The following is a 27,677-nucleotide window of genomic DNA, read 5'->3' on the forward strand; positions in this document are numbered from 1 at the left end:
AATTGTCAGCTTCTCCATTTGCGTCGAGCACATGCGCTCACCACCTCCTCCCAGCCGTGGGAGCCCAAACCGAGGTGAACTCCTTGATTCCTTCCTTTTCTTCTATGGCTTGATCTGTCAACGTGGCCTGCGACAAATAAAGGAAGAGATAAACCCCTAATTATCTAAGTCAGCTTTCATTAAGATGCCAACTGGAGCCAGAAGCATGACTCTTAAAAATCGTAGGAACCTTGAGATAAGGGAAAACTTTGAGCCTTTGATGCAAGAGATGTGAGAAAACAAAGCACAAAGCGGCCCTTGTCCTAAAAAGAAGAGAGAGAGAGAAGTCTGGTGCTGGTTTAGAAGTCAGAGGGCTTGAAAGGCCTGAGGAATAGAAATAGGCAGGTGCCATTGTCCAATTTCTACCTCATTCTGTTCCTTTTATCATCAAATTGAGTAGTATATTGGCAGGAAGGTCAGCTCTGAGGGTCTGTTTTAAGTCAATTGGGTTATTGTCACCAAACCCTTAACCTTGAGGCAGTTTGCCTGTTGGATGTGGGAAATTGGATCCATTCGATGGAGCATCGTCATATGTAATTGGAATCTGAGGTTCCTTATCAGCCTTGTCATATTTAAACCACTGATTAGGGCTCTGATACTTTCGTTATTGAATTGGCCAGTGTAAGAGATGACTCTTGGAGTCCAGAAAAACAATCTTCTTGCTTGCATCCATAGTACTGACAGTAAAAAAGTAAATGCTTATTATTTTAGCCAAAACTTTTTGAAAGCACACTTGGGATCTCAGCTTTCTCCTTAACCTTCCACGTGTGTCTCGAGTATGACTGCTCCTCACCTTGACTGCCGCTGCTGGTCTAGTGCACGGCCCCACCTTTTGTCTCTGGACTCCTGTCCCCTCGATGATCGGATGGGCTCTGCCCTAGTCCCCCACTGCTGCCCTAATGCTGTCATGGTGGCCTTTGAAGACCATACATCTGGGGGAGTCCTTCCCCCTTTGAAGCCCTCTGCTGGCTTTCCAGCTCCTCATGGCAGACTTCCTCCTCCTGGGTCTCTCCTCCTCCTGGGGGCCATAACTAAGGCTGCCTCTTGCACCTGGTAAGCTCCTTCCCACCTCAGGGCCCTTCATCCTGTGGTTCCCTCTGCCTGGAACCTTCTTTCTCCAGCTCTGTGATTACCGGCTCCTCCTTCCTTCTTCATGTCCGTCTTCTTTGACGGAATGCAAGAGAGAGAAACTCTAGGTGCACCCCGGAGCCCAGAACAAACTAAGTCAGCACACCATCTACTTTGCTGATTAGAATTTCTGCCAAAGTGGCTGTGAATTAATTCGGTAAATACTCGAGTGAAATTTATTGCTTGATTTTACAATTCCTCGCCCACAGCCTTTTTAGCAGCGTGTGTGTGTGTGTGTGTGTGTGTGTGTGTGAAAGAGAGCCGGGGGAGGGGGGTGTTGGGTGTGTAGGAGGAGCAAGAAAATCATAATCTTTTCTCCTTGCTCATGAATCATTGGTAGAGCTGTCCCCTGACTACAGGGGGCTTTAAAGAAAGTAGGGCTATGCTTTATATTTCTCTGGTTCTGTTCGGGTGAAAGGTACAATAATCTTGGTTATAGAATTTTAACACACTAAGGACCGGAGAGAGTGAACGCTTTCTAGATGCCTGGCATTGTGTGAGTACAGAGTCACTTCTCATAGCAACCTCGTGTGGCCGGTGGTACTCCCACTGGATAGAGGAGGAGCTGGGCCCATGGTCAAGGTTGTGTGAAGGAACCTGTCCAAAGTTGCCCCCCTCACAAGTGGCAGAGCATGAGGTTTTGGAGCCAGATCTGTAAATGCTCATTTTTATATTTTGTAAATATTGTGCTGTCTTCTACAAAATTAACGGATTCAGATAATTTAGATATTATATATGAAGAGCATGCTCTACTTCAGACTTTATCTGTTCAGAATTTCTTTAATAGCATGTCAAAGACTGAGCATTGTTGCTGCATTGCATATGAGAGAATGGCGTGAAAAATATCCTGATGCAGGCAATGCCTTAGGAATGCATGTTTGCAAGGCGTTGAACAATACTTCTCTGCAACTGGCATGCTATTTACAAGCCATTATTTTCCTTTTGGTTCTGTAAAGCGATTGGAAGGAAGGGACAAAAGATTTAAGCGCTCCTTCTTTATTGTACAAAAGCACTGTTTGCAGACATTGATAGAAAAAGGGTTTTTAAAACTTTCTAAACGATGGGCTTTACTAAAGTACTACAGCCATCCCAAGGCCAGGTTCGTACATTTTGTTTCTAGTTGCAACATCGTGGTTGAGACTCAGGGTGGACTGCACATTGCCATTTATTTAGCAGAGCCGGGGAAGAATTTTTAGGGGAGAGTTTGTCTTTGTGATTCGCGGAGAGAGGCTGTGGGGGGTATTGGTTGAATATCACCTCCGGGCAGGACCCAGAGAATTACTGATTTTTAGGTAAATGAAATCTAACAATAACTAAAGCCTCTCTGAGTTTAGTTCTCTTAGTTAGCAAAGCTTCAGGGTCTCCGGAGGCTGGCTCAAAGTCAGCGGTCTCAGCAGGAGGGTGTGATGCTGTGATTTATAATCCCAGCTGCTTGGATCTCACAAGGAGCTCACAAGGCTTCCTGGGCTGCTCAGGGCTTAACAAAGTGGTTGAAATCTACCCGTATGGTGCGTAGAGCTGATCCTAGAACAACACGGGTTTGTGCTGTGTGGCCCCATATACATGTGGTGGTGGTGGTGGTGGTTGTTTGATGCAGTTTGGTGCTATAAACATATTTTCTCTTCTTTATGATTTACTTAATATTTTCTTTCCTCTAGTTTACTTTCCTGTAAGAATATGGCATGTAATACATACAACATACAAAACATGTGATAACCAGCTGTTTATGTTACCAGTAAACCTCCTGGTCAACAGTAGGCTATTAGTGGTCAAGTTTTTGGAGAGTCAAAAGTTATACTTGGATTTTGATTGCATGTGGGAGTCAGTGCCCCTAACCCCAGCATTGTTCATTGGGTCAACTGTATGTATTTGTTAAAAGCAACCTTGGTGTGACTCAGTAATGAATTTACGCTGAAACATTAGGAAGAGAGGACTCTAGGGATGTTAATGTCCAATGCAGCAAAAGCCCTCAAATCCTTTGTCCATTGCTATTATTTTATTTTTTTTAAAGGAGCATCATGCTTTTTTTTTTTCCTAAGGTTTTTTTGTTTTTTTTTTGTTTTTTTTTTTGCAGGGGTTGGGTGGGGAGAAGTGGGAGAGAGGCAGGGAGAGAAGGCGAGAGGGAATCCCAAGCAGGCTCTGCACTGTCCGCTCAGAGCCTGATGTGGGGCTGAAACCCATGAACTGCAAGATCATGAGCTGAGCCAAAAACAACAGATACTTAACCGACTGAGCCACCCAGGCACCCCTCCATTGCTATCGTTAATAATAACTTGCAAGGCTTTAAAAGACCACTCTAAAGGCAAAATTTTAAATGATGAATTACAAAGTCAAAACACATGAGCTTTAATTATTGATAGAAAGGGCACGATTCAGATAAGCAGGACAGCCTCCAAATATGCTTTTCCGCCTTTTGACTAGAAACAGGGAGGGAAACGGGGAGGTAAGAGGTGAGGGCGTGTGCATGCGTGCTCACACACAAACACACACACACACACACTCACACAGGGGGAGGGGAGGGCAGAGGAGAGAGAGGCAACCCTTGAGACAGAGATTCCAGAGCAGATGGAGGCCCAGCCGGATTCAGAGTCTGAGACAGAGGCACACAGAGATAGACACGGAGACAGACAGACAGACACTTAGGTGAGGCCACTTTAGACGTGAAGAACTGAGGAGCCGGGAATGCTAAGGCCGGAGCCACCCTTGCTCTGCTGAGTGGAAATCAAATCGTGGCCCCTTTGAAAGACTCTGCTTTGAGCTTAGTCAGCACTTGAGTCTCCCTTGACCCCATGATGCTATGGCCTTTGGTCCAAGATGTGAATCAGTATGGGCAGCAGAATTCAGGGGCTGACCCAACCGCCCTGCAGAGGGCATGTGGCCAACCCCAGGGGTCTGGGTGGCCCACAACCTCCCCTGTTACCCAAAGTAGATTGTAGGAACTCAAACGGTTATAGTCAGGAGGGCAGGGCTGGGGCCTCTTGGATGCACACTCGATGGCCAAATGAGGGGTCAGGTTAAGGTGTGGCTGAGGAACAGGGGGGCAGGAGTGAGGAGGGCAGAGGGCAGGAGACCCAGGCTGGCCTGGCTGGCTGCCCCCATGGGGCGGTTGTGGATCTAGATGCCAAAACCCCGTTTGATCCATCACCCTGGAGCTGAGGATGCCCTGGAAACCGACGGCACCCAAATGTACTGGAGACTGAGTTGCAGACCAGCCATTGGGACGCAGAGGAAGCTGCTTCGTTTGGGACAAGGGGACAAGACGCGTGCTTTCGTCTCAGCTCTGCCCCTGCCGGGCTCTGAGCGCCTTCTTGAGTCACTGGGCCCTTTGGCTCCGGATTCTCTTCCTCAGGACCCAGAAGGATGTGAGCGTCTTGTGAGCGGATAGCTGCTGTGTCTGACGCGGCTGCCCAGGTGCTCGGCTCGGGATAGGTGACAGACAAGTCCTGCTGAAATTGTCTTAGAATGGTGTCCACATGCCTCACCTGTTGTGAGGGTCAAATGGGAGGAGGGGTGAGGAAGCTGAGGAACAAAGTGTAAAATTGGCTGGGGTGGGCAGTCCTTGGTTGAGGCGCCCCCATCCTGGTGCCCAGGTACTGCCTGGGAAACCACCCTGAAATCAGAAGGATGTTTGTGTGTGGAAGGTGAGCCAGGGAGGCAGAATGGGTGCTTCTTGGGGCACCTGGGTGGCTCAGTCGGTTAAGCGTCCAACTTCGGCTCAGGTCATGATCTCGCAGTTTGTGGGTTCGAGCCCCGCATCGGGCTCTGTGCTGGCGGCTCTGAGAGCCTGGAGCCTGCTTCAGGTTTTGTTTCCTTCTCTCTGCCCCTCCTCCACTTGTGCTCGCTCGCGCGCTGTCTCTCTCTCTCTCTCAAAAATAAAGTAAAAAAAAAAAACCAGAATAGATGCTTCTCACTGGGTGTGGGAGCACGTGAAGGGGCAGGTCCCTGGTGGGTGCGTCTGCCCTGGGCTGTGCAGAGAGGAAGGCTATGTTCCCAGTGCCACGCTTTTTCCAAAGTCCTTGCTGGCTCCTTTCCTTGTACCGCCTCTCCCTGGACATAGTCCAGCTAATCGGGCCCCCACTGCGTTCCGTTCTTTGCATCTTGGACCTAGATAGGCTTGGGAGGGCATGCTTAACGGATCGGGGAAGGCCCCTGGTGTCCCCAGCAGCGAGGTTGGGCTCTGCCCTCTTCAGGCCAGCATCTGCCCTTTTACCAAGGCAAACACATAATTGTGCTGAGATACCTTTTTCTGAATCCAAAAACAACATATATGTTGCCTATATGTGCATATATTTCTGTCTCTACATAGGTATATATGTGTTATGTAAGTGGGCCTATGTGTTTATGTATACTTCTTTGTGTTTATACATAATTATGATGTCCCAGATCAGTTCCTACTGTATGCAATTCCTTAATTTGCTGTTTTTCCTACTTATTACTTGGAGCTCTCCTGACGGTACATGTGAACCCAGCATGCCCGCATCATCAGTATGCGGTGCTGAGGGAGGGGCTGTTACCTGCCAGGTGCTGGGGAAACCCTAGGGGCTGACCAGACATTACAGTTCCTTCTGAGTACTTGCATCTTCTTTCATGGTTTTTCTATGTCATGGATCACTCAGTCTTGATAGATGCTCTCTGTGCACCTATCTTCTCTGCCCCTCTGACTTGCTTTGGTTTCAGAAACTAGGTACCAAACTGTCTTTGTCTGTTAAGGCTGATATAACAAAAGTGCCACATGGGACGCCTGGGTGGCTCGGTCGGTGAAGCACCCGACTTCGGCTCAGGTCGTGATCTCGCGGTTCGTGGGTTCGAGCCCTGCGTCGGGCTCTGTGCTGACAGCTCAGAGCCCGGAGCCTGCTTCGGATTCTGTGTCTCCCTCTCTCTCTTCACCTCCCTTGCTCGTTCTCTGTCTCTCAAAAATAAATAAAAAGGTAAAAAAAAAATTTCAAAAGTGCCACAGATGAGATGGCTTTAACGGTACCCATTTATTCCCCACAGTTCTGGAGGCTGGGAAATTCAAAATCAAGGCCCCAACAGATTTGGTGACTGGCAAGAGCCTGATTCCTTGTTCATAGATGGTCGTGTTCTTACGGTGAAGTCACATGGCCGAAGGGGACAAGGCAGTTCTCTGGGGTTTCTTTTTCTAAGAGGGCCCTACTCCTGTTCTAATCCCATTGGAAATTAGGTTTCAACGTGAATTTTGGGGACATTTACACACGCACGTTGAATCATAGTGCAAACCCGTTAGGATAGTATATAAAAGAAGGAAAAGTATGTTTTTGGACAAGACCAGAAGAGCTTTCCACTGAGTACCATACAGGATTTTCAGCGCGCTTGGTTGAACAGATACTTATGTGTTTACTTGGGTGCTGGTTGTGTCTCACCTGGGTGAGATACTGTTTGCTTGTTAACGGTCTGACTAGGTAGGATGGTCTGGAGTTGTTCCTAGAGAAAAGGGAAGGCCTCTTGGTGATGATCTATTGGAAGCTCCTTTTTTTTTAAGTTTATGGTATTTTTTGAGAGAGAGAGAGCAAACAGAGGAAGGGCAGAGAGAGAAGGCGAGAGAGGATCCCAAGCAGACCCTGCACGGTCCACACAGAGCCTGATGTGGGGTTCGAACCCATGAACCATGAGATCATGACCTGAGCCAAAATCAAGAGTCAGATGCTTAACTGACTAAGCCACCCAGGCGCCTCTCAGAGGCTCCCTCAATTCTGTGTGTTCTATTTTTTTTCTAGCTAGCCTCCATAAATATCTTATTTCCAGTTAGATTTTTCAGAATCTGAGTTTAACGATTCCAACTAAAGTCACCCAAGCCAAGAGTTCAGCTACAAAGATGAGATGTCAGGGATATCATTGCAGAAGGCAAGGGAATTAAAGGGTAGCCGAGTCTCCCTTCTTTCTTTATTTCTCCTGCGACTCGATTGGCATTCTGGCATCTCTCCAGCATCCGCTTACAAACAGGTGGAATCCGCAGCCTGGGGCTGCTGACTCAGCCTGCATTCACACCACCTGCAGGAAGGCGCTCAGCCACTGGAGAGCCTCTCTTGCTCAGCGCCTGGTATCGTTGCACATAAGTCCGTTTTAAAACTAAGTGTGTGGGGATGGGATGTTCCATTGGGCACCTGTGTGTGCACCCACACACGCACAATGCCGCACCGAGCCTCCCCCGTTCTGGAAACACTCCCCTGACCCTGGAGTTTATGGGTTGTGTACACCTCGAAGGAAGGATAGAGTCCAGATCGGCGTGACTTTCAGAGTCCCTGCGTCCTCCGGGACCCACTTCTGTCCACAGACGGTCTGGCAGGACGGCCCTCCCACGTCGTGCGTAAGCTCCAGCTTCCCCTCCATGCCCAAATCGGTAGCTGTGATGAAATAAAAGAGAAGACGCAGTTTGCTAGCAAGTTACACTTCCCCGAGTTTCTTTCTTTCTTTTTTTTTAATGCGGGGCTCGAACCGTGGGATCATGACCTGAGCCAAAACCAAGAATTGGACGCTTAATCGACTGAGCCACCCGGGCGCCCCCATTTCCCCAAATTTCTAATGGCGCGTGGCATAGCTGGAAAGAATTCCGTGGCAGACGTTCATTGCTTGTGGGTCTCCTGACCGCCTTTCGGGGGATTCTGTCTGCCTCCCCCATCTATTCCATGGGATCTGGGTGGGTTGTTTATTTATGTGTGCTTTTGTGCCTTCACCGTGCCACTTCCCTCGCCGGGGATGCTATCTAACCTCGAAACGGCCAATGTGTTGATTGCCAATATCCCTTGAGCCCTGATGGTATCCCTAAAGTAGCCAAGTGACAGCTACTTGTATCCGAAGATGGGAGCTGTCTCATAAACCCCACAGACGCTACGTGCTGGGAATCTTGGGAGAAGTGTGCTGTCACCTGCTTTGATTTTCCCTGGAGTGTGAGCCTGGAAGACTCTAGCAGCAGCCCGGCTTGCCAGACCCAGCGCTGTGTTCATGGAAGACGGCACCTGACTCAGTCACCCGACAGTCCAGGAAGGGTGTTAGCTCTTGGTTGTGTTGAAATAATGTTCTCCCTTGACTTAAATGTTAAGGAGTGATATTGCAGAGCAAATCCCTTTTTTCTTTTCTTTTTTTTAATGTTTATTTTTGAGAGAGAGAGACAGAGAGAGACATCCAGTGCAAGTGGGGGAGGGGCAGAGAGAGAGGGAGACACAGAATCTGAAGCAGGCTCCAGACTGAGCTGTCAGAACAGAGCCCGATGCGGCTTGAACTCAAGAAATACGAGTTCGTGACCCGAGCCGAAGCTAGATGCTTAACCAACTGAGCCACTCAGGCGCCCCACAAAATCCTTTTCTATATGCATGATAGGCACATTAAAGTGAAAGACCCTGTTCAGTCAGCCCAAAAAAAATTACCAGTCAAGTTGTTTTAGGCAGGAGGGAAGTGTGTGTGTGTGTGTGTGTGTGTGTGTGTGTGTGTGAGAGAGAGAGAGAGAGAGAGAGAGAGAGAGAGAGAGAGAATGCACACGTGTTCCTGCAAGGACCGCATTTCTTGACAAGCCTGTCTAAAGTGGAATATTTTGATGAATAGAATTTAGTGGAGAGCAGTCTCACAAACACCCTGTCACTCACAAATCCATCAGACTCTTAGATGCAGAGATGAAGGAGGTGATCTGATCTGCCGAGAGCTCCGTTTTTGTTTCTGGAAGATCTCCCCCACTTCAGGGATGGCCGGTGGTCTTTGGGGCTGGAGGACGTGAGCCTCCTATGGATGCAGGGCTTTGGGCCAGCACTGTTGCCTCTCCCTGGGTTTGGTCAGGGGGAGGGAGGCTGGGGGGCACTTGCACCACTCGCTCAGGTGGGCCCCCCCCCTCCAGAACCTGAGAGGGTGGGGCTTATGTCAGAGGAAGCTCCCCGCCTCTAGAGTGCTGGTGCTGGGACCATTCACTCTTGCTGGGTGGTCACAAAATCCTCTATCCCCAGGCTCACTTTCACAAGAATTCTGAGAAATTGCTATAGAGATAGGTAACTTTCTAGAAGGAGAACTTTCCTTTAGCAATGTTTAAGAATGAACTGTTTCTTGGACGCCTGGGTGGCTCAGTCGGTTAAGCTTCTGACTCTGGGTCAGGTCATGATCTGGCGGTTCATGGGTTTGAGCCCCACGTCGGGCTCTGTGCTGACAGCTCGGAGCCTGGAGCCTGCTTCGGATTCTGTGTCTGTCTCTCTTTTTGCCCCAACCCCACTCATGCTCTGTCTCTCTCAAAAATAAATAAACATTTGGGGCTCCTGGGTGGCGCAGTCGGTTAAGCGTCCGACTTCAGCCAGGTCACGATCTCGCGGTCCAGGAGTTCGAGCCCCGTGTCGGGCTCTGGGCTGATGGCTCAGAGCCTGGAGCCTGTTTCCGATTCTGTGTCTCCCTCTCTCTCTGCCCCTCCCCTGTTCATGCTCTGTCTCTCTCTGTCCCAAAAATAAATAAACGTTGAAAAATAAATAAATAAATAAATAAATAAATAAACATTTAAAAAAATTTTTTAAAAAAAGAACAAACTGTTTCTTGATAATCAGATAACATGTAAGTATAGGTAACTTTAGATTTCCAGGTGGGGGGCGGGCACTGAGGTTAGGAAGGAGTCTCTTATTGACGAAAAGCAGGCTGGTTCTATGGAATGTCGTGTCGTGTCCTTGCTGGAAAGGGCTGGTTACTTTGGGAAGTCACTGCAGCTCTCCTGGCCTCAGTTTCCTTGCCTGTTTTATTTTATTTTATTTTATTTTATTTTATTTTATTTTATTTTATTTTATTTTATTTTATTTTATTTTATTTTATTTTATTTTATTTTATTTTATTTTATTTTATTTTATTTTTTGAAGTTTGTTTATTTTTCAGAGAGCACGCATGCAAGTAGGGGAGGGGCAGAGAGAGACAGAGAATCCCAAGCAGGCTCTGTGCTGTCGGCACAGACCCTGACGTGGGGATCCAACTCATAAACCATGAGATCGTGACCTGAGCTGAAATCAAGAGTCAGACACCACACCCATGCGTCCCTCCTTGCCTGTTTCAAAGGATGTGATAAGCATGTTGGAATGGGAAATTTTCTTCCGTCTTCAGGGTTGGAAGATTCAGTCTGTGGTGTTTGAGATTTATTTCCCCAAACCCTTGAATTACCTCCAGTACAACTTGAGCAAAACATAATCATTTAATAAGCTGAAAAACTACATTCGTAGCACCTCTTTATTAAGAGAGACCCGTGTTTTGTTTATACACATAGACATTCACACATACTTTTGTGTATATGTGTATGTATGTGTTATTATACTAACTTCATTTTATATCGTGCTAACCTATATTACATTAACTAATTGGTGTGTGGGTGCTGATCTTTTACTATTTTGTTGTTATAGTTCATGGAAGTAAAACATGAAAATATTTAAAGTAAAAACAGAGGCCAACAGGCCCTGGGGTTCTACACTTTGCCAGCTGTCCTGCTTTGGGGACAGTTTGCATAAGTCTCTGTTTTAACACAGCGTGTTATCTGTGGAGGGACTGATTCCTTCATTGCGTGGAGCAGAGTTTTCGAACTGTGCTCAGTGGAACTTCAGAACTATAGAGAGATTCTCTGAAATCTGAGAAAATGTTTGAAAAAATACTTTATAACTCTACGAACACACACCCGGGGAACTTGACAGGTTTAGTTTCGGTGGCTAGCACAGTCTCTCTGTACTTGGGATTATACGTTTCTATCTTTCCTTCCCTTCTGTGCACACCACACTGGGTGGCATTGGAGACCACCAGCATATTGCCTTGTGCTGATGGATTAATTTAGTTTTGTTCTTCGGTAGCTCTTCTGCCCTGTCTGCCTTATTAAAGAATACAGGGCAAGCTGTTAAAAAACAGGTGTTGTTTGTAATCACTCATCAGGTTGCATCAGGACTTTTCCTGATAATGTGCAACCAGGGGAGAAATCCGTAGACAGAGCTCATGTTGCAATTAGCATCCCCAACCCCTAGTGTCAAATTTTCAGGTTTGTCAAATAGCTTTATTGTTCCCAACAATAGACTGTGTAGTAAGAATATAGTATAAATTGAGCTTATAAAATAAACGCAACTTTTCTCTATGCATAGGATTCATTTGGAAGAATAGTTCTGCTGTTGAAAATATTTGGGAGCCACTGAGACAGGGAAAAGAACACAGATTTTATAGGCAGACGGTTCTAGATTTGAGCCCAACTTCCGTAGCTTACTAACTAGATGGCCAAGGGCAAAATACTTTGCTTCCCGTAGTAATGCCATCTGTAAATTGGGCTTGCTCACCGCCAGGCAGGATATTTTTGAAGATTACAGAGAAATGCACAAATGGACCTAACCCGTGACCTGACACATTACAAAAAGTTCAGCATGTGATAACTATTACCAAGGTTTTCGTGCTGGGCCATATTTCATGCCTGGCCATTAAGAGCTACCTTTTACACTATGGAAAGACAGTCTCTCGGTTTATTTGCATGTATTTGCATATTGGCTTATATGGTGAACATAGCATATGCATATCCTGGTAAATACATTTTCGTATAATTTAGAGACGTTTTGGCAGACTGGAGTGGCGCATTCTTTCTGATGCATCTTTGCAGCATTAAGTTAATTTCCTTTTCTTTCATTTTGAAAGTCTGTGGAGCCTTAACCGAAGAATTTATTGTACTTTAGTTTTTTCTAGTAGAAAAAAAAATCAAACAGCCGATGGGAACTGCTTTTATGCATTGGGGCTCCAAAGTGCTGCTTTATTTTTGTGTACAGGCTCTTTGTGGGTGGACTGCAGAAATCCCTGCTCTTGGAAATGTTTCTGAGCCCTCTGGGAAACTGAACAGGGAAAAAAGAGCTAATTAAAAAAGCTGCCATCCGCCTCCTCTAATTAACTTGCTCTCTGCTCCTGGGAGAGGGTACGGAAATGTGAAAATAACACAGGCATCACCGGAAGTGAATGCCATTCTTGTGGTGCTCCGGTCGGTCGCCCGGTGGTGTTGTGATGCAGAAATGGTTCATGGCAAACAGGCAGGGAATCACAAAGGGGCTCCATGTGCCCTCTGCCTCCCTCACTGGGCAGTGGTGAATGGGGGTTCCTTCTGAGCAGGTGTTCCGGCCATCCGGGCAGCTGCAGCAGGAGAGACCTCATTGGAATTCAGCAGCTTGAGCCCAAGAGTATCCGGCCCTCCCTGTTGCTTGCCTGTGCTGTTAGGGAAGAGCAGGGGCCCTCTGCGCTCTAAAGCCGCACATCACCAGGGCCCAGGGTTGCAGAAGCCAGGGGAAGAGCTCTCAGCCTCTCGCCCCCTGTCTCTGCTGCACTTTGGAGAAGCTCGCAGCATCCGTGACTGGCGGTGCTGCTAACTTCTTCCTGACATCTTGGGCAGATTAAGATCCCAGAGACAACGGCAAGGGAATCAGGGGTGGGCATTTAGGGGACAGAGGCCGTCCTTCAGCCGAGATGGCTTTGGCCTCCTGGCGGATGTGGCCTCTGGTGGAATGGGCCCAGTGGATGTGGACAGCAGTGACTAGCCGTGGAGACTCCAGTCTGATGGCCCTCCAAGGAAGTTCTGGAAAGAGGCAAGTTGGCTTTGTGTGTCTTGTCAGTGCTGCCCCTGCCACATTCCGTGCTGGGGGGCAGGGTGACTTCCGGGACCCCCCAGGGTGATCCAGACTCTTATTCCTCTTTGATATTCCATTGTGTAACTTCCTTGTGTTTTTCATGCCCGTCAGCAGACTCTGCAAAGCTCAGGTACCTCGATCTGTCGTTGTCCAAGCGTGTATCTTCACTTCCCTACACAAAAGCGAAGGCCTTTAAATATTAATGTGTGTTTGTAAAAGGTCTGCATGGCCCCCATCCTGTTTGTGTGGAGTAAGTCTTTACTCAGGAAATTTGATAGTGTGCAGGCTTCAGCTCGTTGGATCTCATCAAAAGCAGATCCGATGTTTCTGTTCATCTCTTTGGGTCCCCTGAGGGCTTTGTGGCTTTGCTGGAGGAGCCAGGGTTCTTGGGGATGGGGGAGGGGGGTCTTTGGCACTGACAAAATGAGCCACTAACGAGTTGTAAAAACATCAATGTAGATTTTTCTGAAGGAGAACTCACCAAATGGCTCTTTTTCCCTGTGCCGGCAGACGGTGGAGGGATTGGCTTGGTTCCTGGCTCTCTCTGCCCGCTGGCAAGACAGTCGTTGAAAGAGGCTGCCCTCTGCCGAGGTCACTAGTCCTCTGACCCTTGCAGAGCTCAGCAGTGTGAGCACCTCGTGCTCCGATGCTCACCTGGTCCGTCACCCTCTGATTCCACGTCTTCACCCAGATTGACCCGCTGGGCCGCGGTGTCAGCCCGGAACTTAAGTAGCTGCCCTCTTGATAATTACCTTTCTTGTTGCAAATGAGTAAGCGGCCTTTTGGTGTATTTAAAAGATCTTGAGGTGGGCATCAGCCCAGGTGATGCTCTGCTTCTTGAGCACTGGCATCCTCAGAGCAAGCTTGGGCCAGGACCGTGGACTGCTGGGCACTTGAGCAAGGGCCTCAGGGCACATGCCTGGCTCCACCATCTGGGGACGCCTCATTCTTTCTGGCTTAAAATGGAGCCCCCGGGAGAAGGGGCGTGATGAAGAAGGGCCATCTACTCTGGGTTTTCTGGAGCCCAGGACAAGGCTTTAGTTTGTTGAGCAGCTCCCCACCCTTCCCCCCCCCCCCCCCCCCATTACTGGGAAGGGCATCCTCCGGGTGGAATTTTGGGCCAGTTCTCTGGGTGAGACCATCCTGCTGAGCAGTGAGGGTCATTATCATATCATTGGGGTCAGCAGGCTGTGTTTTCTGTCTCCCGCTGGCACATCCTCCAGTGAGCTAGCTAGCTTGCTTTCCTTCTTTCCTTTTCTTTTCTTTTCTTTTCTTTTCTTTTCTTTTCTTTTCTTTTCTTTTCTTTTCTTTTCTTTCTTTCTTTCTTTCTTTCTTTCTTTCTTTCTATTCTTCCTTCCTCCCTCCCTTCCTCCTTTCTTTTTTCTTTCTTTCTTTCTTTCTTTCTTTCTCCCTCCCTCTCTCTTTCTTTTTTTCTTTCTTTTCTTCCTTCCTCCCTCTCTCCCTCCCTCCTTTCTTTCTTTTTCTTTCTTTCTCCCTTCCTCCCTCCTTTCTTTTTCTTTCTTTCTTTCTTTCTTTCTTTCTTTCTTTCTCTCTTTCTTTCAGTCAACAGATGTTTATTCACTGCCTTTTGGCTTCAGCTCAGAAATGCTGTGAGAAACCAGATTGGCTGCCATCATGGCCTTGAAGCTCAGTAGATGAGAGAGACAATTAACACAATTAGAAGGTGAATAAATCCATAATACGTTGTGAGAAGCTCTGGGAAGGAAGGGCAGCAGGAGAGAATGACGGGGCGGAGAAAGGCCATATGAGATTTGGTTTCATGGAGTGGGGATCCTACAGCGTGTTGGAATCATGGCATCGAAATGCGTTCCTGGGAATATGAGTTTGAGTGAATTGGTGTCAGGGTTGACCAAAAGATTCCCCTGTGTTTGTATTTGCCACTAAGGCCAGAAATAGGAATTTTTCTTAGAGCTAAGTTTCAAAGCATATATCATTTGGGCACAAAGCTGGTGATAATGAGATTCCCTCTTGGGAATCATGAGGGGAAATGATTTTGCTCACGTCTGTCCTGGAACAGTCGAATTGGGTGAGCCTGATTCTGGCAGTGCCGGGTGGGGGGTCAAAGTGCCGCACATCCTCAGCAGCACTGACCCCTGGCCCCTCAGAGCAGACTCAGCCCTGGCCCCCACCTAACCTTGCGTTTCTCCTCTCTTCTCTGCATCAGGAGTTCTGACTCTGAAGAAGCATTCGAGACCCCTGAGTCGACGACTCCTGTGAAAGCCCCACCAGCCCCACCTCCGCCGCCCCCCGAAGTCACTCCAGAACCTGAGATCAGCACACAGCCTCCTGTGGAAGAACCAGGTAACCAAGGTCAGGTGCTCCCCGGGGGAGTTTGGGGGCAGCCCTGGGCTGGGGCAGCTGGAGGAGGGCACCCACTCCAGGGGGCCGTCACTGGGGCTCTTTAGACACTCCCAGCCTCTGGGGCCTCTGCTCTGGGCTGTGTTTTGTGAATGAAAACTGAGAGTGAGCAGATATAGTGGATTATATGTATGGGGGAGGCCTGTGGAGACACCACCTGACATCCAGAATTGGATTTGATGGGCCAAGCGGGTCTGGGAGGTTTCTGTTTGGGATTCTGTCTTGGGTTCTAGTATGTGGCCCTTGGGCCCTGTAAGAACACTGGTTCTGTCTGGACAGCCCGCATGAACCTGCATTTTTATTAAAGACCATAGCCCCCATGGGCTTGGGAATAGAGATAAGCGGTAAATGGGAAAGAAGAGAAAGCCATAGATAGCCAAACCCGCTCGTGGATGGATCATTATTCCTCGCTAATCACAAGTTACCTGATTTCATATCACTTTCTTCCCTAGTGTGACTTCAAACATAGACCTTTCCGTGCCTTTCAAATGTGGTTCCTAGAGGTGGTGGGGGCGGGGGGACGACATAGCTCATTCCCCAGCCTGCCCACCTAGCTGGTGCTCTCTGCATACATCCTCCAGTTATACTGCAGGGGTGGGACCACCTCCAGCCTGAAGGTTTAACACGAGACCTGGAAGGAGATGGGGACTGCCAGAAATGGCCCCACAGGCTGGTCAGGGGCCAAGTGGTCCCCTAAGTATGGCCCCCTAGCCTGGTCAGTGGGCCAGGTGGTCCCAGAACCGATTCTACAGGCTGGTCAGGAGTCAGGTGGTTCCAGAAATGGCCCAGCAGGCTGGTCAGGGGGCCAGGTGGTACCGTCCCGAAACCTGGACTACCTATCTGCTTTGGGCCCTGTAGTTTAGACGGCCTCACTCTGGCTTTCCTCCAGCCACAGCCCTTGCTATGTGGTGGGGCTGCATGGCCAACCTCCCCTTACACCACATTGTGGATACCTGGGGCAGCCACTTCCTGGGGCCGCCTAGTCCCCTTCTCATGGCCCATCTTCCCAGGGCTGACTGTACCCATGTTTGTACCTCTCCGCCAAGGAGGAACCAAGGATGGGCCTGGGGCCTGCAGGTGGGGTGTCCACATACCTGTGCTCAAGGCCACCCCAGGTGAGGGATGGGGCTTGGGTGAGTGGAGAAGGAACAGGCTGATGGCCGGGCCTCCGTTCATACTCTTGCCCTGGCCAGGAACCAGGTGAACTGTAAAATAAAATGACATTTTGATCTTGATGTTGGTTTTACAAAGAGATGGGTAGAGTTCTTTATACCTGCCTGGGTTCAAACAGACCCTTACTTTAGAAAGGGTTGACACTCCAGGGCTGATCCGCAAGCAAATACACTCCCTTGCCCTGGGGGGAAAGGGTTAGGACCATTTTTAGGGAGGGCAGATGTCTTTGCTGCTGTCTGGCAAGTGCAGTTTTCAGATTCTCCCGTCTTGGACAGCTCATCAGTTAGTAGCGTCTGATTCTGTATGGCCAGTTCTAGGTGCTGGACCCGAAAAGGGGAATTCTTGTAATTTATTTGATTTTGAGGTGGAGAAGGAGCCAGGCCTGCTGAGTCTTAAGCATTACCATTTTTTCTTCCATACTGGAAAGCATATAAAAATTCTCTTCCTATAATATTGTAAAAACTAATCATGGATGACAAATAGATTATAATTCCTAGGTCAAACGTGTGCATAGGAATAAATCATTCTTTTTTTGTGTGGGTACAAGTCATGCCCATAATGTGTGGGGCACTTTAGGAAAGAATTTGGCAGAAAATGATGGTGTATTGCAGTGCACAGACCATCCCCACACACCAGGGAGTGACCAGGGAAGGCCATTGCTGTGAGCAACCGTGCACCTTCCAGAATTTCCAGCCACGTATCCTCGCTGCATCTGGGGATGGTTTGCTGCTTCTTTTCTTTCTGCGGCCTGCCCTTGTTCCTGCTGCCTGGCTTGCTTTTCAACAAAGCAAAGAACAGTCTGCATCCTTAAAAACAAACTCACACACACAGCACCCGCCTCTTTCTGAGACGCCAGTTTCTGAAAGAATGAGCATTGTAGGGGATTAAGAGATAACCCCCACCCGGAAGGGGTTGGAGCTGGTAATTGCCACGAGTCACAGCCCCACGGAACTTTTGATCCCACCAGTTGGAGTCTTTGAACAGGGACTTTACGCTTCTCCTTCTCAGAAAATTCCAGCGGAGCTAAATATATGTGGATTACACAATACGGACTCTTACGGTTGGGATTGTGACTGCTTAACGCCCCCCCCCCTGGCTTGGGCTGTACAGAGATCCGTTTGCTTTCCTTCAGTTATTAGAAAAGTCTGCTTGTCCATTCTGCAGACAGCATGGGGCACAGCAGAGGCCTGAGAAGGCGGGAGTGCCTGCTTTCAGAGGTGGCTAGAGGGGGAGAAACGTTCCTTCGGAGAACCACAGGAAAGAAAGGGCAGAGGGGGGATGTCTATTGTTTGGTTTGCCTCCGCAGAGTGCCTGGGATATTGCTAAAGGGGCCGGAAGAGCCACATGAAATAATAGACTAGACCCTCGGCTGTGAATAAAGACATGATTTGCGCTCCTGGAAATCCACATTGTACAAAACAATCAGCTACCTTACCCTGGGTCCTGCCAGCTGTTTGTGCCCCCTGGGACAGAAGATTGGGAGATACCGTGTGCCCACCTGTATCTGGCCCTCTTTGGGGCTGGGCCAGAATGAAGCTTGTCTGAGCCCAGTTTTCTTGTCCGGAAGAACCTCCTTCCCTTTCTGACCTTCCCTGGTTCTAAGATTGCAGCGCGTGGCTGCTGTATGTTGGCCAAAGCCAGTCAACAAGGGACATAAGTGAATGCCACATAATTAAGTAATAGCACCCGCTTAAGCGTCCACTGTGTGCTGGGCCGGCGCTGGGTCCTTTGTGCATTTCATCTCCCACTCAGCCGAGACTCATCCCCTGCACTCACGGCATCTCTGCACGTCTGGTAACAACCACCTGCTTCCCCAGTGAGATGCGGGGCTTCCAGACCACGCCTTCCATCTCACAGCACACGAGGGGCTCTGGGATCGGAACCCAGACCTCTTGACTCCCTTCCGTTTGGGGACAGGGCTGCTCTCCACCGGTGGACTGAGCTGGTGCATTTAAGTACCCCGAGGCAGGGGATGGGCAAGCAGTTGTGAGGTGAGCAGCAGGCAGATGGCCAGTGAAGGAAGCACTTCCATGATACCAGAGGTGGACTCCTCCCGTGGTTGTCCTCCCTTCGGGAACACTGCTCCCCTCCGGGATAAAGCCCGTTTTCTTACCCTCGCTGGGAGACTGCCCAGCACCGGGAAGGCCCACACTGGGGCCTTGGAGGTGACTGGAGACACTGCCCTGCGTGCCCTGGGTCTTTCCTCTCTGCCCCATGGAAAGTGGGGCCTTTGCCGAGGCAGTGGTTGTGTTCCACACAGTGGTTCGTGGCCACCGTCTTCAGATTGACTCAGAAAGGAGCTCAGCACACCTAGTGGCTTCTGTCCCCACAGGGGACCATGTCTCCATACTCACTGTCACTTGCCTTCTTCTCCCCTGAGGTCGCTCTGCAGGGGTGTCCCCGCAGAGAGATAGGAAGGCATCCGGGAGCCCAGCCTGGGGCAGGGGCACAGGGAGTGGGTGTCACTGTGGCATGTGCAAGAGTTGGGGGCCCCCCGGCTGCCACGTCCCGGTGCTGCTATTCCCTGTGCTAGGTGCTTCTATGGTTCTCCCTTTTCAGCCTCACAAGAAGGCCTGATTTACAGCCAAGGCTCAGAGGAGTCACAAACGGGAGGAGGGTGGGCATACCGAGAACCTGGAGGGGCCCTGAGCCTCCGGACTCACACTGACTTCCCTTAATGACCTCGTCAGGGGATCTGAGTGCACTCAGTGTCCAGCACAGTGGCCCCTGACGGCCCAGTGAGTCACAAGAGTATCTCAGGATGCTCGTGGGCCCCACACACCCGGGCAGGTGGCTCGCTCTCTACTGGGATGAGTATAAGCTGGGCTCCATGTATGTTTTCCTGTTATAGATGCCTTTTAAAAAATATTTAAATTTATTTTTGAGGAGAGGGGAGAGGCAGAGAGAGAGGGAGACAGAAGATCACAAAAGAGCTCTATGCTGCGAGCCCGATTCAGGACTCGAACTCACAAACTGTGAGATCATGACCTGAGCAGAAGTCGGACCCTTCACCAGCTGAGCCACCCCGGTGCCCCTGTGACAGATGACTTTTGCTAAGAATAGAACAGGGGCACCGGGGTGGCTCGCTCCTCTGGTTGAGCACTCGACTCTTGATTTCAGCTCAGGTTATGATCGCAATGTTGGTTGTGAGATCGAGCCCCATGTTGGGCTCTGTGTTGGTCATGGAACCTGCTTAAGATGTTGTCTCTCTCTCTCACTCTCTCCCTCCCTCCCTCCAACCCTTTCCCCCCCCTTGTTTGATCGCTCTCAAAAGAAAAAAAAAGAATAGAACAACAAGTAACAATTGTGAGCATTTTCTTTGCAGCAGCCACTGTCAGGAGCATGACCTCTAATTTCTGTAGCAGCCGGGAGGTGGTACCGGGGCCAGTGACAATGAGGCACAGTGGGGTTAAGAGACTTTGGCCAGGGCCACCCAGCCGATCGGCAGCAGAGCCCGGGTTTATGTGCCTGTGGACTCGTCAGCCCAGACTCCGCTTGGGTCAGAACTGGGTTGTGTGGCGTCATCCTAGCGATATGTCTGGATGCTATCTCCTTTCGCTTGTACAGAAAGCACTTTTCCGGAACTGCTGGTTTCATGCCCACCGTTACGCTTGAGGGATGGTGGGAGGGAAGTCTGGGGACACAGAGGCTGAAAGGAGCAGGAGTGGCCACTGTCGGAGTCACGGAGTCACGGCGAGGTTAGTTGTTAGCTGTTAGCCCTGCTGGTACCTCTGTCAGCCTCCTGGGGGTGAGCCTGGCCAGGGGCGGACGGGGGCGTGCCTGGCAGGCAGCCCTGTGTGAGGAGAGCCCCGGCGGGGCAGGGGGAGCAAGCAGGGGGGAAGCGGCAGTCAGCGGGGCAGGGGAGAAGTGACATTCGGTGCGTTCTAGGCAGAGCCGGGACCCAGCCCCCAGCTGCACAAATCCCAGCTTTGCACACCGCCCTCCAGGGGGACTGTGCCCCCACAGTGCTCCTGGGTGCCCGTGGGGTGAGGTCACCTTTTGCTCCTCCTAGCAGAGCTCTCCCATCCTAAGAAGGGCCACTTCATCTAGCCGCTCACAAGGTGGGGTCTGGTGGGAATAAGCCGGTTTTCAGAGAGAACTCCCTCTTCAGCCTTTGGCATCTGAAGGGAGGTTGTGTGTGATCAGTGCACGCGTCCAGGAAATAGCGGGCACAGCCCCACTGGGTTGGTGGGGGGTTGGTGGTCCTCAGGACCCAGCAGGGTCTCCGTGGGAATCTGAAGATCCACTGGGTTTGGAAGAGAAGCCGACTTCCCACGGGCCTCCTGCCTCTTGCTGGCCAGGCACACGCGCTGCCTCTGCGGTCACTCCCGCCCTCCCCGACGGCGGCTCACATCTCAGAGGCAGAATCCCCACAGGCGATCAGAGCTGGCCTCAGATCGATCCAGGCCCTCCAAACCATTTCTGTGGCCAAATACTCAACTGTGGCCCCTGGAGGTTTTCAGAGCTAGGATAGGTCCTGATAGGGCACAGGTGAGGTGAGCCAGCCCAGCCCCCCGACTTTCCCTCTCATGGCTGCCCGTGGCACCTGTGGAAGTGGGGGTTCGGAGCCCCCACTCCAGGTGTGCCAAGCTGCTGCTTCAGGTTGGAGCCGGGAGGCTGGGGTTTTAACGAGTGTCTTGATGTGTCTTACGATAGGCAGGTTTAGAAAGTGCTGAATTCTCCTGGACTTGCTCTGAGTGGCCCACGGCCATGTGGCCAGTGAAATGCCACATGAAGACCCATAATGCTGCATTTAGATCTCGTTAGCCTGCTTAAAATGGAGACCTTTGCCAGAATAAACACTGTTAAGTGCAATAGATTATTGTTCGGGTACCCAGAAGATGTTAATCTATGCCCCCTCTGGATGAGACCATTTCCTTTGGTCTGTTGGTTTAAGGTGAGAGTGTGTGAGCGCTGGGGTGCCACCTCTTGACACGTTTGGTCCTCTGGGCCCATGGATCCCTGTCCAGAGTTGGGGGCTGGGGCAGGGGGGGTGGAGAGAGAGAGGCGCCAGCACAGCTGGCAGTAAGTGCTCAGTTAGAAACGGCCCCACGAGGCTGCAGAATGTGGCCTTTGGAGATGGTGGGGTGATACGAGTCGAGTGTCCCTTACTAGCTTTCTCTCTTTCCTTGGAAATCCCTCTCGTTTCCACACACTTTTGTTTTTAACCTTAGCTTGGGGATTTGACTGCCCCGCACTGGTGTTCATGGATGACATTGTGTTCCCCCAAATCCTTATGTTGAAGCCGTAGCCCCTAGTGTGATAGGACCTTTAACGAGGTGATGGGGGTTAAACAAGGTCATAAGGGTGGGGCCTTAATCCAGTAGAACTGCGTCCGTGTAAGAAGAGGAAGAGGCCCTTGGGGATGAGCTCGTGCGGAGAAAAGGCCGTGTGAGGCCACAGAGGAGATGGCCATCTGCCATCGAGAGGTTCTGTGGTACTTTGTTATGGTGGCCCCAGCTGAGTGATGCCCTTGGGAACCCCCCTGGCAAGCCTCCATATGATGAACCAGAGATGCTCTTTTTGTTACCAGACTGAACCAAAACCTGGAGCCTGGGCAGGCATTGCCCGGGTCTACACCGATGGGGCGCACAAGGAGGAGGAACCCAGATTATTTGTGGAGCGAATGAATGAATGGTCTTCATGCAGATACAGCGAGTGGAATTTAGAAATCTGGTAGGAGGGGCAGGGAACCCAATCAGACCACACTTGCTTTGGAAAATCGGGGCCCGCGCATGGCAGTGACCTTTGCTCGGGTCTGCGAAAGCCACCCGATTGCCCAGGATTCCCCTGAAGAGCACTTAGAAGCCCCCCTCTCCCCCCAGCCCCATAATGGGCCCTGTGGAGCGACCTGCTTGAATACCACGCAGTAGGACAGCAGTTCTCACCCAGGGGCTCTTGTGCCCCTCATGGGGACATTGGGCAATTTCTAGAAACGTTCTTGGTTGTCACAACTGGCGTTGGCATGCCCGTGGCATCTAGTGGGTAGAGGCCAAAGACGCTGCTGAACATCCTGCAGTGAACAGAAGGACCCCTTGCGTCAAAGAACTAACCATCCCAAAGTGGCCGCAGTGCCAAGGCCAAGAAACCCTGCAGCAAGATTAGGTTTCCTGGCCCGTGAATATCGGTTCTAAAGAGGAAAGAGTGTTACTCAGGCAGGGACGTTTTGGTCTGGGTCAAACAATGAGCAGATGGTTAAGCTGAATGTCTGCTGCATGTTGCATGATTCGGGGGGACCCCTGACCTCGGGAAGACCTCGGAAGGCACGAGGCAGCCTGAAAAGAGAAGAGGCTGGCGGTTGTGGATCTTGCTTTGGGAATGACGGAAGGGGCTGGGGTTCTTTCTCCCTCTTTCAAGGCCCACTCGAAAGCACCTGTTCCACTGGGTCCCCTGGTCCCTCTGTGGCCTCTGTGCCGTGTGTCCGGGCAGGAGGATGGGGTGCTTGAGGGTGCCAGGCCCTGGAGGATGTAGGAGGGAGTTGGTTTAAGAAAGAAGCGGGGGGGGGGGGCGCCTGGGTGGCGCAGTCGGTTAAGCGTCCGACTTCAGCCAGGTCACGATCTCGCGGTCCTGGAGTTCGAGCCCCGCGTCGGGCTCTGGGCTGATGGCTCGGAGCCTGGAGCCTGTTTCCGATTCTGTGTCTCCCCCTCTCTCTGCCCCTCCCGCGTTCATGCTCTGTCTCTCTCTGTCCCAAAAATAAATAAACGTTGAAAAAAAAAAAAAAAAAAAAAGAGAGAAAGAAGCAGGGGGCGCCTGGGTAGCTCAGTTGGTTAAGCATCTGACTCTTGATTTTGGCTCAGGTCAGGATCTCACGGTTCCAGCGCCCGCTTCAGGCCCCATGCTGACAGCACATAGCCTATTTGGGATCCTCTTTCTCTGCCCTCCCCCACTTCTCAAAATAAATAAACATAAAAAAAAAAAAAGAAGCCGGGAGGAATCTTCTTCTTTTGAGATGGAAAGGAAGCAGGAGTGTTTTGAGGTGAGGGAGGCATCTTTCAGTGGAAAGAGCTGTGAAGTTTCAAGGAAGCTCTCCGTCCATCTGCTCCAAGTAGGGCCTGGGTGGTGCTGGGCACCGAAGAGATGAAGTAGTTTTGAACCATGAATAGATGTACTTCCAGAGGCATTTTTTTTTTAGTGTTTGTTTATTTTTGAGAGAGAGAGAGAGAGACAGAGCACAAGCAGGGGAAGGGCAGAGAGAGAGGGAGACACAGAATCGGAAGCAGGCTCCAGGCTGTCAGCACAGAGCCCGATGTGGGGCTCAAACCCATGAACCAGGAAATCGTGACCTGAGCGGAAGTCAGACGCCTAACGGAGTGAACCACCCAGGTGCCCCTAGAGGCGTTTTTGGAGCCTGCAAGAGAAAGTGGGACAAGTCCAGGGAGAGCAAAGATGACCAGACCAGTCCCTGAACTTGGGAGGCTTGGACTTTCCCTTGTGATGTCATCCCCCGCCCGCACCCCCCCACCCAGCACTTCCTCTCCCAGGTGCTTCGAGAGAAAGATATGCTTGTGAGCAGAGTTCCGGAAGCACCGTACGAAATACTCACCCCCCTGGGCGTTTGCAATAGTGAGCATGAATTGCTCTGAGAAAATCTACAGCGAGAGGCCGGTTCAGTGTTAGCTGAGCATTTCCCAAACCTTGTACATTTGCTGGGATGAGGCATAGAGAGGGCTGACAGATTCAGCAAATAAAAATACAGGGCACCCAGTTAAATCCGAATCCCAGATAAACAAGGAATTACTGAGACATATGTATACTAGAAACTACTCAGTTATCTGAAATTCAGCTTTAACTGAACATCCTGTATTTTATCCGGCAGCCATCCCAGCCGGGCACGGGGTGGGCGCTGGGGGCATGACTCCCATCATTGAAATCCAACTTTAGAGACGCCGTCCCAGGCCATACCTGTACTGACTCTCCGATCCCTTCTTCTGCAGACCTCTTTGCAACATTTGTCTTCCTTTGTCCGGTGACATAGTGTTTGTTCTCTGGCCACTTTCTGGCCTCCTGACTGCCCAGGAGAGCTGTGAACCCAGAAATGCATGAAAGGCAGCACCTGGCACGGGGAGAGCCCAGGGTAGCCAAGCCAAGGCCAGGCTGGCCAAATCCCCCTGGAACGGTGGGGTCATCGGGTGATGGAGCGTTTCGTGGCCAACATGTAGAGTGTGCGCCGCATGTTTTAAGATAAGGAGCAGCCTCCGTGGACGGCGGTGGCTGTGGCGGTGGGGAAGCCAGCAAGAACAGCAAAACAGCGCGCCTGGGTGACTCAGTCGGTTGAGCGTCCAACTCCGGCTCAGGTCATGATCTCAGGGTTCATGGGTTCGAGCCCCTCATCGGGCTCTGTGCTGACAGCTCGGAGCCTGGAGCCTGCTTCGGGTTGTGTCTCCCTTTCTCTCTGCCCCTCTCCCACTCGTGCTCTGTCTCTCTCTGCCTCTCAGAAATAAAGACACGCAATTAAATAAATAAATAAATAAATAAATAAATAAATAAATAAATAAATAAATAAAAAGTGTTAAAAATTTTTTAAAAGAAGCAGCAAAGAGAGGAGAGGGAATGGACTGGAGGTAAGGCCAAGAAGAGGAGCGTGGCAATCAGAGTTGGAGGCAGAGATTATAGGGGACACCTGGCATAAGGACAGGTGGCAAGCAGGGCATCCTCAGTCCTGCTGCAGTGGCCTGGGGGACTCCACAGAAAGGCTCCCAGTTGTTCCTCACAACAAGCTCCGAGTAGTCAAAAACAGGCTTGATGATGCTAATGGCTGTCTCCCTCTCCCTTGCTTTAGTCACACTGGCCTATGAGGTTTCTTTAACACGTTAGCGTGCTTCTACCCCAGGACCTTTGCACTTGCTGTTCCTTTTGCTTATGATACTCCCCTCACACCCCCACCAGATATGCTCCTGGTTCACGCCCTTCCCATGTTTTTGATCTTTGTTTAAGTGTTTCCTCCCTGGAGAGTTTTGCCAACTCCTTTATTTTAAAATTGCAGCACTCCTACCCTGGCTTTATTTTTTTCCATCTCACCTATCACCATCTGGCAGTCTGTGCATTTTGCTTGTTTATTTATTTCTTAACTGTCTTCTCCCCGAAGGATGTACCTTCCGGAAGGGCAAGGATTTTTGTCTGTTTTGTTCATTGTTGAATCTCCAACACCCAGAACGGTGCCTAGTCCCGACTGGGAACTTGGTAAACATTTTTGGAACGACTGAATGATTTGAGCTGTCCCCCAAACAGCCCGCGTCACTCCCATTTGACAGATGAGGGACCGGAGGGTAAGCCTACCTGGGGTCTGGAGCCAATAATGGGTGAGAGCAGACTTGGTGCCCACGCACCGCGCCCACCCAGTGGGGGCCCGGGGGTCCTGGGGACTCTGCCTAGAGGGTGGTAGTCTGGCACGAGATGAAAGTGTCCTGTGTCCTTTGTCCTTCGGTGACTGCTTTGTCTCCTTTTCCTCAGGATGTGGTTCTGAGACAGCCTGTGTCCCCGATGGCCCACGCAGCAGCTCGGTGGAGGGGAGCCCCTTCCGCCCCCCGTCACACTCCTTCTCTGCCGTCTTCGATGAAGACAAGCCTATAGCCAGCAGCGGGACTTACAACTTAGACTTCGACACCATCGAGCTGGTGGATGATTTCCAGACCTTGGAGCCCCGCTGCTCGGACTCTAAGAGTCAGGAATGCAAAGTGAACACGCGGAGGAAGTCCACGGATTCTGTCCCCGTCTCCAAGTCCACGCTCTCCCGATCTCTCAGCCTGCAAGCTAGTGACTTTGATGGTGCTTCTTGCTCAGGCAACGCCGAGGCCGTGGCCCTGGCCCCAGATGCCTACGGCGCGGGCTCAAGCAGTGCCTCCAGTACCCTTAAGCGAACTAAAAAACCGAGGCCGCCTTCCTTAAAAAAGAAGCAGACCACCAAGAAACCCACGGAAACCCCCCCAGTGAAAGAGACACCACAAGAGCCAGTCGAAGAGAGCCCTGTCCCCAGTGAGGAGAACAGAGCAGTCGAGACCAAGACGGAAGCTTCTGCACCAGCCCTGGCAGAGGAGGCACCCCTGGAGCCTGCTGCTGTGCCCAAGGCCGCCTGCCCTCTGGACCCAGAGGGTGCCGAAGGGGCCATCCCCCCAGCTTCCGGAAGCGGCAGAGTGCAGAACTCACCCCCCGTTGGAAGGAAGACGTTGCCTCTTGCCACGGCTCCAGAGGCGGTGGAGGTGACCCCGTCGGATAGTGGGGGGCAGGAGGACTCCCCGGTCAAAGGGCTCTCGGTGAGGCTGGAGTTTGACTATTCTGAGGACAAGGGCAGTTGGGACACCCAGCAGGAAAACCCCCCTCCTACCAAAAAGCTAGGCAAAAAGCCGGTTGCCAAAATGCCCCTAAGGAGGCCAAAGATGAAAAAAACACCCGAGAAACTCGACAACGCTCCTGCCTCACCTACCCGGTCCCCCGATGAACCCAATGACATCCCTATTGCTAAGGGTACCTACACCTTTGATATTGACAAGTGGGATGACCCCAATTTTAACCCTTTTTCTTCCACCTCAAAAATGCAAGAGTCCCCCAAACTGCCCCAACAGTCCTACAACTTTGACGCAGACGCCTGCGACGAATCCATTGACCCTTTTAAGGCGTCCTCTAAAACCCCAGCCTCACCTTCTAAATCCCCAGCCTCCTTTGAGATCCCAGCCAGTGCCATCGAAGCCAATGGAGTGGACGGGGATGGGCTGAACAAGCCCGCCAAGAAGAAGAAGACGCCCCTCAAGACGTAAGTGCAGGGGTGCAGGTGGTAAGCTCGGGGCTGTGCCTTGGCTGTGAGCCCGGGTCGTGTGCCTGGACGAACGCGGCTGCCCTAACCCTTCCGCCATCTGCCATAATGCCTCCAGGTTTGCAACACGATCCCTGTTTTCCTCCCTCTCTGTGCCCACGGTGGTGGCATTTCCCGTGCACAAATCCCTCCGGGTCTAGCGTCTTTGATCTTTTGCCTCATTATTATGTCAGTGGTTTAAGGCTTTACCTTGAGCTGAAGGCCTGACATTTGACTCCGGGGGAGTGTGGGAGATCCCACAGAGAGGGAACTCATCTGTGCTTGGGTGACTTAACCTTTTCCCTGCTTGGCACAGGAATTACTTTTGGGGGTGGCCTAGAAGCTAGGAGATCCACCCTTCAGATAGTGTTAGAATTGGTCGTATTTGTGTCTTCCCGTTAACGTGTTCGTCAGGAGGCAAACCCAGTAGTCTCTGGGAGGCCCGTGAACGAGAGGCCTGGCCTGGGCCCTTCCTCGCACCCCAGCCAGCCTGTCATCCCTTTTTCTAGCCATCTTTTGCAGACAAGAGTCCAAGGCCCCGTAGGTCCAGAAAGAGATCGAGGGAACTTGAAAGG

The 27,677-nt window shown here is 50.8% G+C and overlaps 1 protein-coding gene across 21 annotated transcripts in view; it reads left to right on the top strand.

Moving 5' to 3' along the window:
* TACC2 (transforming acidic coiled-coil containing protein 2) overlaps positions 1 to 27,677 on the top strand; it is a 212,722-nt gene that overhangs the window by 145,760 nt on the left and 39,285 nt on the right. For 12 of the 21 annotated variants that reach the window (XM_043597743.1, XM_043597745.1, XM_043597747.1 and 9 more), the window contains 2 exons: positions 14,950 to 15,086; positions 25,767 to 27,063. In XM_043597743.1, coding sequence (XP_043453678.1) covers positions 14,950 to 15,086; positions 25,767 to 27,063 — 1,434 coding nt within the window. Of the gene's footprint in view, positions 1 to 14,949; positions 15,096 to 25,766; positions 27,064 to 27,677 lie in introns of all 21 variants that reach the window. The other 9 variants (XM_043597739.1, XM_043597742.1, XM_043597746.1 and 6 more) reach the window with 1 other exon arrangement.

The sequence above is a fragment of the Prionailurus bengalensis genome, chromosome D2, assembly GCF_016509475.1.
Source record: "Prionailurus bengalensis isolate Pbe53 chromosome D2, Fcat_Pben_1.1_paternal_pri, whole genome shotgun sequence".
In the NCBI taxonomy this organism is placed as follows: Eukaryota; Metazoa; Chordata; class Mammalia; order Carnivora; family Felidae; genus Prionailurus; species Prionailurus bengalensis.